Source organism: Anomaloglossus baeobatrachus, chromosome 4 (genome assembly GCF_048569485.1).
Source record: "Anomaloglossus baeobatrachus isolate aAnoBae1 chromosome 4, aAnoBae1.hap1, whole genome shotgun sequence".
NCBI lineage: Eukaryota > Metazoa > Chordata > Amphibia > Anura > Aromobatidae > Anomaloglossus > Anomaloglossus baeobatrachus.
This window is the reverse complement of record NC_134356.1, coordinates 102,625,973-102,639,177: the sequence shown is the minus strand read 5'-3', so window position 1 is coordinate 102,639,177 and position 13,205 is coordinate 102,625,973. Positions and strand designations below refer to the sequence as shown.

At 44.7% G+C, this 13,205-nt stretch overlaps 1 protein-coding gene across 1 annotated transcript in view; it reads right to left on the bottom strand.

Annotated features, from left to right (window-relative positions):
• The window catches only part of LOC142303261 (A disintegrin and metalloproteinase with thrombospondin motifs 2-like), a 646,340-nt gene that overhangs the window by 237,574 nt on the left and 395,561 nt on the right, over window positions 1-13,205 (bottom strand). The window contains exon 9 of the mRNA XM_075344495.1: window positions 406-538. Within this exon, the coding sequence (XP_075200610.1) occupies window positions 406-538 (133 nt within the window). The remainder of the gene's footprint in view (window positions 1-405; window positions 539-13,205) is intronic.

Here is a 13,205-nt window from a genome sequence, read left to right as displayed (position 1 = left end):
GGGGTATTTGCCCCTCATCAGTGTGGAGTAGGATGTTTGGCATAGGTGGTCTCCTTGACTGGAGACTGCCCTTCCCGTGGTTGTTCCTTCCCGGTGAAAGACCTGGCTAGTTTCCTGCCAGCGTTGAGAAACAGAAAAGTGATGGTGTCTCCGCAGGCCTTCTTGCTTTGAATATTTCCCAGGGGGCATTGCTCTAGAATCACTGCGTTGAGAAACACGTGATGGTGTCTCCGCAGTGGTGGATGTTGATCTCCCTAAGGTCAACCATCCTTGCTCACATATATATATATATATATATATATATATATATATATATATATATACTATATATAGTATTTATTATCTTTTTATTTAATTCTCGCACGATTAAAATACTTAAAAAATGCTAATTTCAGAAGTACTTACAGCTGTACACATCATGTACCCAATGCCAAAGTCAAAACGGCATTGCTCATTCATAGAATAATGAATCCCAGGCAGCTGAGGAAGTGAAGGCCAATCATGTGCAAAAGGATCATCACGCAGGCAATCATAAGAACTGCAGAAAAAAAGAGATACTCAAAATCACTATCATGAAATGACAATTCTAAATCGTTTTTATCATTAATAACTTATTATGTCCACTGCTGTAAAACAGTTCTTCAGGAGTTTAACATTACTTGCTAATGCTCAGGAGAGGTTACCAATGTCTACCCATAGTAGTCCAACCTCAGACCTCTGTGGATCACTAAATTGGTTACACAGCTGAAACAACTCATACTAGTAACTTTATCTCGTCTTGCAGCTCTGCCCCTTCTAAGGCTATGTGCGTACGTTGCGTTCTGCAGTTACAAATATTCTGCAGCATTTTGTCACTGCATGTGCATTTCAAAACGCAGCCAAAACTCTTTTGGAATAATTTTGAATGCAGAAAGGATGCAGAATTCATGCGTTCTGGATGCTTGCTCTACCATAGATAGAGTGGGAAAAAGCATCCAAAACGCACAAAAGAAGTGACATGTTGCCTTTTAGAACGCATCGATTTTGTCAAAAATTTGGCATGCAAAATGCTGCTTTTTAAAACGCAGTGTGCGCATGGAATTTGCTAAATTCTCATAGACTTTGCTGGGGACGCAGAACACATTTGTTTACTCTGCAGTTTAACACTAGAACTACTGGACTCGTGACACCTACTGGAACTACATAGTGCGAAGTAGTCAAAATGACTACCTCAGTAGTTCTAGTGTTAAAATGCTGCGTAAACACATGAAAAAACGCAACGTGCGCACATAGCCTAAGAGTTGATTAGCGAACTGCTAAGGAGATGAACCCCTAAACTATATTAAAATTCCAAAAAGCATTGTAAACCTACATGTGACTAGCTTAATGTTTAGCTATTAGTGATGGGTGGACCCGGACTGTAAAAGTCCGGATGCATGCAGTTTCAAAGATCATCCGGCACTTGAGAAATTTAAAAAGAAAATAAAATAAAAATCAAGAAAATAAGCGCGTGTTTCATACTAACCAAATTTAGATTGCGGCTGAACACTGCTCCCTCGCGGCTGTACACTGCTCCTGCGGCCTCTCCTTAACTTCCTGGGCTACTCATCATTGCTCATCCATATGCACTGCTTCCCTCACCCGCTGGATGGCCTAGTGTCTTTGATTGGTTGCAGTCAGACGTGCCCCCAGGCTGTGTGACAGTGTCTGCCTGCAACCAATTACAGGCGCTGTCTGCGAGTCAGTACCTGCAACCTGCAGCCAACCCAAGATTGTCACATCCATTAGATGCAACAAGCTCGGGACTTTACCCGGCTCTTCCCGATTGCCCTGGTGCGGTGGCAGTCAGGGTAATGAGCGGTTAATAGCAGCGCACTATGAGACCCCCATCACTAATCCTATAAGTGAAAAGAAATAAACACAAACACCGAGAAAAATCCTTTATTTGGAATAAAATACAAAAAAAGTGTCATGATCCAGGCTGTTTTTTTGCCGCTGCTGGTTACACCCAGCGCTGGCCTGGTCATGTCAGGGGTTAACTTCCCTTGCCTCGTTCTGCACCACAGGATGCTATATATTGCCTCTCTACCTATGGCTCAGTGCCAGTGATATTTCTGCCTTGCAGCATGTATACTTGTTCTGGTGAGTGTTCCCGATCTGTCCTGCCTCCCTGCCACTGTGTCCTGACTTGAACCCTCCCCCGTTTGTCTGCCTGTCCCGGTCCCTGACTTCCCTCTCCTGTCTGTTGTTTGTGTTTTCCTCTGCATACCTGATCTCCCGGCTTTCGACTTGGTTCTGTTTTCTTACTTTAATATTGATCCTCCCTTTTAAGTGACTTGACTTTCCTGGCTAGACCCTGAATGTTTGACCACTCTATTGCCCCCTGGTGGCTTGCCTGTTAACTGCCTGCTGAAGTTACTCTGCTGTACTTCAGCTGCCTTTCTGTTACAGTGTTTCTTTGTCTTTCCTTCACTACTCTGCTGCCACCTAGTGGGGATTACGCTGTACTATGTCTTACTAGCCTTTGTACAGCATGACATAAACACCCTCTTTCACCACTTTATTAACCCCAAATACCCCTGCAGGTCTGACGTAATCCACATGAGGTACCACGACAATCCTGGCTCTGCTACATCTGAGTCACAGTGCGCGGCCGTAGAGCATGACTGCCCGCTGTCACTGCAGACAGAGATTGAGCCGCGATGAGTAAAGACATCACAGTTGGAGGTTCCCACCTGTGGCCGCAAATAGCCTGAGTGACATCGTCGCTCATCGCGGCTCAGTCATTGTCTGTCTACACAGCGGGCAGTCATGCTACATGGCCACTCGCTGTGACTGAGATTTAGCAGAGCTGAATCGCTGTGGGACCTCATGTAGATTACGTTGAACCTGCAGGGATGTTTAGGGGGTTAATAAAGTGGTGAAAGAGGGTGTATTTTATTCCAAATAAAGGATTTTTTCAGTGTTTGTGTTTATTTACTTTCACTTACAGATTAGTGCTGGGGGTGTCTCATAGATGCCTGCATCACTAATCCAGGACTTAGTGGCTGCTGTGGGCTGCCATTAACTCCTTATTACCCCAATTGCCACTGCACCAGGGCAATCGGGAAGAGCTGGGTAAAGTGTCGGCTTTGTCACATCTAATGCATGCGACAATCCTGGGCGGATGCAGGTTGCTATTTTTAGGCTGGAGGGGTGACCAATTACCATTGCCCTCCCCGGCCTGAGAATAACAGCCCCCAGCTGTCGGGTTTTATCTTGGCTGGGTATCAAAATTGGGGGGAACCCTATGCCAATTTTTTTATTTATTTTTACTGTACGGATAGAGTCACACTGACGTATGACTCGCATAAGTGCAATGCAAACAAATCTCGAATTGCACTCAGCCCCATTTAATACAGTAGCTCACATCGGACTGACAAATAAATCGCTGCATGCTGCAATTGTCTCCGAGTCTTGTATCACTCGCACCCATACAAGTCTATGGGTGCGAGAGAAACATCAGACTTCACTCGGATGTCATCCAAATACAGTGTAATATACACAAAGGCTGACACTGGAGCAGATGGGGAGATTAATCCCTCCCTTTAATGTGATCCAAACTCAGGAACGGATCCCTGCCCACTGGCCATCCTGGCACCTGTGATTGGTTGCAGTCAGCTAATAAGCTGCCACTCAGGGTGCGGGCGCGTCTGACTGCAACCAATCACAAGAGCTGGTGGGCGGGGAAAGCAGTGTAAATGAAATGAGCCTAAGGCATGGCCCCGCGGCCTAGGAGCAGTGTACAGCTGTGCATGTGTCTCTGTAAGCACAGTGTGCTTGCTCCCATCCCCCTATCCCTTCTGTCACCATTTTTAATCACCGGATTCTAGTCCCCATAAACTTACATGGGAACTCCCGTCCCAAAACTGGATTTTAGAAACCAGATCACCGGGATCAACCGGTCCCAGTTATCTGCGAGTCCGCTCATCACTATTATCTATGTGTTCATCCACAGAATCTTTAAGTTATTTTAAAGATGCTGGGGCATTGCAAAGTGAAACAATGCTAGAATTAGTAGCAAGTACTTGTTATTTAAAATTATATTGAGAAGTGTTTTTAATGACTTTATTCACTTTAACATGAAATGTAGTGAAAAAAACCAGGATAAAGTGGTCTGAAGTTGCAAAAAACTCTGCAATTTTGTCATTGTTTTCTGGGTTCCATTTATATGGCATTTAATGTACAGTAAAAATGGCCTGGGTGCTGATAAATTCTGAGTCAATAAGATTAAGGCTATACTAAAACAAAAAAAAATGTTAGCATCAAAAAGTAGCTAAATATCTTTTATCTGACAGCATCACAATTTATCATATTGCACAGCTTACTTCATATCACATATATATGCATACAGGAAAACACCAGGACTAGCAGTTGCAGCAGAAACCTGGCTATGTATGTCAGTCGAGTTCTCGCAGATAATCACACTGTACACTGAGGACATAGATACCCGTCAGAGAGCACAAAGTAACATGGTTGTGACCGATATATATTAGAGATAAGAAAATAAATTTGAGTAGAATTGAATTCTACACAAACTTTACAAATATCCTCATTCACCAAAATGCAGATTGTTTTGTAATTAATTTGTCTGTGGGTGCAGAAAAATGGCATCTGCTGGCCGCCATTTTTCTGAACCATAAAAGGCCATCAAAATGTAAAAAAGCAAAAAAAAAATTATACTCATCGCCACACAGCTGGTTCTAGTTGCATCAAGGCTCCATAGGTCACTCCAGATCAGCACCAGACCTGGAATTTCTCTCACGCTGTGAAGTCCGTAACGCAATGAAGTCCCCGCGAGTGAGAAGTTCTGGTCTGGAGCTGACCGGCAGTGGCAAAATGTATTATGGCTTGATCTATAATGGCATTGTGTATTATGGCACATGGCATTTTGTATTCTGGAACATGGCACCGTGAATTATGGCACATGGCACAATGTTTTATGGCACAATGTATTATTGCTTGATGTTTTATGGTACATGGCACAATCAATTATGGCACAACATTTTATGGCATGGCGTATTATGGCATGAGGTATTATGACACATGACACTGTGTATTATGGCACAATGCATTATGGCACCGTGTATTATAAAACAGTGTATCATAGCACATTTCAGGGAAATCTCTTTGTTGGACAATATTTGGCCTCTAACTAATACATGCATGCCTCTATTAAAGAACACCTGTTGATTATTTATCTTTTTTTGGGGGGGGGTGGGGACTTCAGACTTTTGCTATGGGGTCCAATGATTTCTATGTAAGCCACGTCTTACTTAGCAGGTTGTATCATTTTCAACAGTTTTTTTTTAAAAAAAGTGTTTTTTCAAACATATATTTTTTTTATTTGTTTCACATGGTGGGAACAGTATGGTATATATAGAAGTTATATCCTACAAGGAGATCATTGAAATGATGAGACCAGTGAGATTATGAGATCAGTGAGATTATGAGATCAGTGAGATGATAAGAATAGTGAGATTAGGCAGGCATCAGTAAAACTAAGTATTTATTATCGCAGAACACCCTCACACATCCTCTGGGTAGATTCTTTAAATTTAAGTTTTGAGCTGAAATATTTAATATGTGATAATTATTTCATTCATTCCAATGAAAGATTGGTGAAAAATCATAACACTGAGAGCTTTCATAGTTTTGCATTATGAATGGCATTGTAAAGTTATACTGGAATGTTCTGCCCAACAAGATTTTAGCTACAGGTTTGCCATGTCACAAAGGCTTTGTTGGTGGCTGGAGTAGATCTAAAGCCTAGCAAAGATATTTAGTAGGAACCTTACCAACTCAACACATAGACATTAATGTCTAAACTGCTCTCAGCAAAACTGAGTACATACCTAGGTGAAAATCGCCAAATTGTGCCCAATTGGTCATTTTCCCTCCTCAGTGTCATGTGATTCATTAGTGTTACAAGGTCTCAGGTGTGCATGGTAAGCAGGTGTGTTACATTTGGTGTTATCGCTCACACACTTACGGACCCTATCTCTGATGCAGGTTGAAACTAAGAATGCATTATTTCTGGCAGATTATGGCTGTGTTACACAGCCAGCATCTACCTCTAATAGCACTGGGTGGAGCTGAGATCCGCCTGCTGCTGTTCACCCCTTAAATGCTCTGAGGGCACAGTTCTTTGTACTCACCAGCTTCCCCTTGCTCGTGTTCATGAGTTGCTGATGGATTATAGGTAGGGCAGTGTACAGCAAATGGCAATAAGGTTAAAATATAACTTTTAATTAAGTCTTATTAAAAACGACTCATGGTCTAATATTCACCCGTGCATGGTATCACACAAATTTTAGACGAACACAGACAATTGGGTATTCAATCCCAGGAGATATTGAAAAAACCTCCACTGGAGAAAGATAGATCAGATATCAATTACTCCTATGGTATCTTATTATCAAGTATTTTTATCCAAGGGTAGTGTAATGAAACACAATATCTGCTCGTTACCTCAAATTGCTGTTTTGCCTCTGGCAGAAATGGGGTATGACAATTCACCCATCCTCTCTGGCAGAGAAAATTAAAAAGATATTACCTTAATGGGACATGATGCTCAATGTAAATTCAGCCCAAAGGTAATCATTAGAATAAGCTCAATGCCCTCCTTTTTCCCAACGCGTTTCCTCTTATCGATTCATCAGGGGAAATATTAAATGGAGGCTGTGGTATAGAAAAGACAAAATGAGCTAATACCCAGTCTAAGTAGTGCTCAAATAGAGTAAAATCATTGCTATATATATCCCCAAATCATAAGCAGATGTTACCTTATTTAGAGTAGCATAGGACCTATATTGCCCTAGGTGTGAGCTTCATAACACACCGGGTCCGGGGACCACACCTCTTATGGAGTCCACATAAAATGCCGGAAACGCCGGTCTTTTCATCTCTGGCCCTATATAGCCTCATTTTCAAAATCGCGCGCCATGTGACGTCAGTCACATGACCGCCGAGTCAAGCACCACGTCATTCTTACCTGCCATGTGACCACCGCGTCATAAGTCCCGATCACATGCTCAGGTCAGTTCCTGCTCAAATGCATGCTGGGTTCTGATCACAATGACGCGGTCACATGGTCATTGTTACCACGCCCCCAAGTCCAGTTCCTAGTTAGAAGTATGTGGACCAATAGTACTAGGGGAAATCGCGGTCATGTGACCTCCGTTCAGGCCACGCCCACAATCCTCTGTTTCACAAGCAAAACAAGGGGCACCTATATACATAAAAGCACAAATGCTCCCATATAGTCAGCGGTCAAGCTTCTACCCTTTGAGGGGAGGATTATATGTGGATTATATATCCTTAACGATGGTGTTGTAATACAGTGTGGTTTTCCCAGTATAAAAATTCATAACCATAACTTTTTAGCTTAGGTATATACCTGATGGCCCTTCTTTAACATATTCTTTATAAGAAAGTTTGAATGTGTAATAAAGAGAAGGGAGTATTTCTTTTGGGGTATAGCTATTTTCTCTATTTGGTTTAGGTGAAATTAAAAAGACGGAATAACCCGTCCCAAAAATAATTTAGTTTTTTGGTCAAGATATCTGGATGATATTTTTGTAATATGGAGGGGTAATTCAGAAAGTTTAACACCATCGTTAAGGATATATAATCCACATATAATCCTCCCCTCAAAGGGTAGAAGCTTGACCGCTGACTATATGGGAGCATTTGTGCTTTTATGTATATAGGTGCCCCTTGTTTTGCTTGTGAAACAGAGGATTGTGGGCGTGGCCTGAACGGAGGTCACATGACCGCGATTTCCCCTAGTACTATTGGTCCACATACTTCTAACTAGGAACTGGACTTGGGGGCGTGGTAACAATGACCATGTGACCGCGTCATTGTGATCAGAACCCAGCATGCATTTGAGCAGGAACTGACCTGAGCATGTGATCGGGACTTATGACGCGGTGGTCACATGGCAGGTAAGAATGACGTGGTGCTTGACTCGGCGGTCATGTGACTGACGTCACATGGCGCGCGATTTTGAAAATGAGGCTATATAGGGCCAGAGATGAAAAGACCGGCGTTTCCGGCATTTTATGTGGACTCCATAAGAGGTGTGGTCCCCGGACCCGGTGTGTTATGAAGCTCACACCTAGGGCAATATAGGTCCTATGCTACTCTAAATAAGGTAACATCTGCTTATGATTTGGGGATATATATAGCAATGATTTTACTCTATTTGAGCACTACTTAGACTGGGTATTAGCTCATTTTGTCTTTTCTATACCACAGCCTCCATTTAATATTTCCCCTGATGAACCGATAAGAGGAAACGCGTTGGGAAAAAGGAGGGCATTGAGCTTATTCTAATGATTACCTTTGGGCTGAATTTACATTGAGCATCATGTCCCATTAAGGTAATATCTTTTTAATTTTCTCTGCCAGAGAGGATGGGTGAATTGTCATACCCCATTTCTGCCAGAGGCAAAACAGCAATTTGAGGTAACGAGCAGATATTGTGTTTCATTACACTACCCTTGGATAAAAATACTTGATAATAAGATACCATAGGAGTAATTGATATCTGATCTATCTTTCTCCAGTGGAGGTTTTTTCAATATCTCCTGGGATTGAATACCCAATTGTCTGTGTTCGTCTAAAATTTGTGTGATACCATGCACGGGTGAATATTAGACCATGAGTCGTTTTTAATAAGACTTAATTAAAAGTTATATTTTAACCTTATTGCCATTTGCTGTACACTGTTCTATTCCTTGGTAATAATTTTCACAAAGTGGATTATAGGTAGGGCTGAGCGGATCCGGACTGTAAAAGTCCGGATCCACGCGGCTTCAAAGAAATCTGTGTGCTGGATCCGGGCCTGGGATTCCGGGTGCATGATCCGGAATCGGGAATTAAAGTAAAAATAAACAATACAAGAAATAAGCGACACCTTGATACTTCTGAGACTCGGTGTCATGGCGTTACACTGCTTCTGGGTCGCACATTCACTTCCTGCACAGCACATCACATACACACAGCTTTCCGTTTTTTCTCCGCCCACCGGCCGTCCTTTCGTCTGTGATTGATTGCAGGCAGACACGCCCCCAGCCTGTGACAGTGTCTGCCTGCAATTATTGCGGCTCAATCATTGTCTGCATAGCCAGCGGTCGTGCTCTATGGCCGCTGGCTGTGTTATGTAGCAGAGCTGAAGCAGCGTGGGACCTCGTGTGGATTACGCCAGAGCTGCAGGGTGTTGGGAGTTAAAAAGTGGTGAAGGAGGGTGCGTTTTCTACTTTATTCCAAAAAAGGACTTTTTGGTGTCTGTGTTTATTTACATTTACTTACAGGTTAGTGTGATGCAGTGTGATATCTCTTACATGCCTGTGGCATTACTAACCTAGGGCTTAGTAGCAGCTGTGCGCTGTTATCAACTCCTCATTACCCCGATTGCCAACGCACCAGCGCATTCGGGAAAAGCCGGTAGCCGGTATAGTACCGGCATTGTTCAATCTAATAGACGCGGCAATACCGGGTGCCTGCAGGCTGAGAATACCACCACCAGCCGACTTTATCTTGGCTGTGTATCAAAATTGGGGGGGACCGCACATCGTTTATTTTTTTAATTATTTAACAAAAGAAAAGCCACATGCGGTTGCTCTTCTTTTGATACACAGCCAAGATAATCACAGGGCTGAGGCTTTTTTTCTGACAGAAGGTGGAAATTTGGTGGTGAAATCTGGTGCAGACAATTTCAGCACCAAATGTGCACCTCCTGGCAAAAAAACATGGCAAAAGTCGTGGCAAAAACATCGTAGCACAAAAGCACCCAAAAAGTGTGGGTTTTTTGCAAGGAGGTGTATATTGGATGCAGGAATATGGTGTCAAAATTTTAGCACCAAATTTGCATCCCTTGGCCTAAAAATGTTTTTTTTTTTCTCTCTGCCAGGAGGTGGAAATTTGGTGCTGAAATCTGGTGCAGACAATTTCAGCATCAAATGTGCACATCCTGGCACAAAACCGCAGCAGAATCACGACAAAAAGCCAGAACAAACGCGGCAAAAAAAGCATAAAAAAATGCGTTTTTTGGCCAGGAGGTGTAGATTGAATGCAGGAATATGGTGTAACAATTTCAGCACCAAATTTGCATCCCTTGGCCCAAAAAGAAAAAAAAAAGAAAATTCTACCAGCAGATGGAAATTTGGTGCTGAAGTCTGGTGCAGACGATTTCAGCACCAAATGTACACCTCCTGGCAAAAAAAGCGACAAAAAAATCACAGCAAAAAAATGTGTAAAAAAACGTAGGTTTTTTTGCCAGGAGGTGTAGATTGGGTGCAGGAATATGATGTAAAAATTTCAGCACCAAATCTGCATCTCTTGGCCAGAAAAACTGCGATTTTTTTTGCTAGGAGATGCAGGTCTGTGAACTCAGTGACCTCCACCTGAGGTCAGGTTACCTGCGATCACAGGTGAAGGACCGTGGGAACCTCCAGCTGTGACCGCAAATGACCTGAGTGACATCACCGCTCATTGCGCAGCTCATTCATTCTCTGGAGCTCACAGCGAGTGGCCATTGTCTTTGGCCTCTTTCTGTGATATTCAGATGTAGAGGAGCTGCATGCGGCGTGGGACCTCATCTGGAGGGCTGTGTTGGAGGTTAATAAATTGGTGAAGGAGGGTGCGTTTTTGTATTTTAAACACTTTTTATTTTAAATAAAGGATTTTTCTCTGTGTCTGTGCTTATTTACTTTCATGTACAGGTTAAGGATGGAGGTATCTCATAGACGCCTATGCGTTGTTATTAACCCCTTATTACCCCGAATGGCACCGCTCCACGACAACGGGAAGAGCCGGTTTAGCACCGGGATTATCACATCTAATAGATGCGGTAATACCGAGCAACTGCGGGCTGAGAATACCAGCTCCCAGCCAGATTTATCATGGCTGGGTATCAAAATTGGGGGGGACCGGACGTTGTTTTTTTTTATTATTTATTTAAATTATATAAACAAAAAAATCCGCATGCGGTTTCTTCTGGAATCTCACTTGCGAGTGACTCGCACGAGTCTGCCATGGCATCGCTCGGCAAAGCCTTGCATGTGTGAACCTGGTCACTGAATACACAGAATAGATATAGCCCGTGTTACGGGGGAACCGGCAGATTAGGACCAGGGGGTATATATATCCCAATCGCCAGTCGGGGCCCACCGTGCTCCAGATGGTAATGGAGCTGCTGGCACCCTGTGGGTTAGGCGGAGACTATAGAGCTGGATAGCTCTGTGATAACCCACGGAACCGGTCACGTGTGTAGAGACACGTCAGACCGGACGACAACCCAGTTAGCGTTTTGGTGGAATTGGCGCAACCCGTCAGGCTGGATGGTGACCAGGTAGTGTTGACCGAGAAGACCACTGCGACAGCGCTCTGTCAGCCACGTGTGTCAGACATGACAGGCCAAGCGGTCCTTCGATTAGCATTTCTGGTCACTACGCGAATGGCCACATGTGTAGAGGACACATCAGGCCAAGGGATCACACCAGTAGAGTTGACTGGGAAGCCAAGGAGGATAATAGGTTCACACACCCAATCCTGGAACACCCTGTTAACTCCACAAGGGTCCTGGGGTATGCTGTCCGTGCGTGTAGGAGACACAACCGGACAGGTGACGCAGCAGGTATGCTGTCCGTGTGCGTAGGAGGCGCAACTGGAAAGGTGGGGCAACAAGTGCGTTGTCCGTGTGCGTAGAGGGCAAACTCGGACAGGTGACGCAGCAGGTATGCTGTCCGTGTGCGAAGGAAGTACAACTGGACAGGTAACGCAGCAGCCGCAGCCCAGTTAACGCCACTGGACTACTATAGCACAACAGGAATGGTAGCAAGGAAGCACGGCGCCTGACCCTCATGTGCTGAGCCACGAATCTTGGCGTGACAGGCACCATTCGCCTAGCCCTACCTACCGCTTCCAACAAGGCTTATGCCACCATGAATTCTAAGTGAATATGAGTGAAGACTGCGCACCGCCATGTTGTCTCCAGCCCCTTTTATAACCTAGATCCGCCCCAAACCCAGGTTGGAACCACCAAGGTCCAATAGCAGAGTGCCATATCATCAGCGACGTCACCAGCGGCCTATCCGGAACCGCCACGTCACTGATGACATCATGGCAGCCACGCCCCAAACACTTCACCAGTCATCGTCTGACAACCAATGATGAGGTGCCAGATCATAGGGGCGGACCTGTGCGAGCCAGTCTGGAGTGGCCACATCATCAGGACACCTGATACCCTCTGCCTATCAGGGCCTGCCACCTCACGGACATGCTCAGTGAGGTCCTTACCGGACCTAGCCTCTGATGCATCAAGTGCCTGAGCATGCTCAGTAGCCTGAACAACAGACTCAGAAATTAGACTATCTGCCTGAGCATGCTCAGTAGGCACATCCCAGAACTTAGACACAGCACGAAGTCCAAGTACCTGTGCAAAGAGGCTGTTAGGATTAATTGTGGGAGCATGCTCAGTAGCCTGAACTGAGGACTTAGTCTCAGAAATGACACAATCAGGCTGAGCATGCTCACTAGGCAAAACACCGGGCTTAGACTCTGGTTGGGGTAAATCTGCGCGCGCATGCGCACTAGCCGCCTCTCCACACTTAGACGTGGTGGAAGGAGCAACCAACTGGACGACCCAAGGCACGGCCAAGAACGGCAGCCGGCGCCTGGGCGCAACAGGAACCGCAGCAGGCTGCTTGCGGCTATGGTGGCGCCGGTTCGTAACAGCCCGACAGCTGGGGGCTGCAGCCATGAGCTTTATCTGTGCTGGTATTAGAATACGGGGACCCTGCACCAATTGTTTTATTTATTTTTTAACACCATACTGACCCGCAGACACTTGCAATGCTTTCCCCGCCCACCAGCCGTCCTGCACCTGTGATTGGTTGCAGTCAGCTGACACGCTGTCGGTCAGGGTGAGGGCACGTCTAACTTCAACCAATTACAAGTGCCGGTGGGCAGGCAAAACAATGAATATTGAATTGTCGGCTCCAGAAGGGAAAAATGTGACCCGAAAGAAGTTTGCTGCCATTACACAGCCTGGGTGAGTATACTGTGCGTGCTCCTACCCACCTATCCCTTCCACCAACATTTTTAATCTCCGGATTCTGGTCCCCATTAACTTATTTGGGCACCGGATTCTGGAGCGGATCGGACTTTTTCTTTATCCG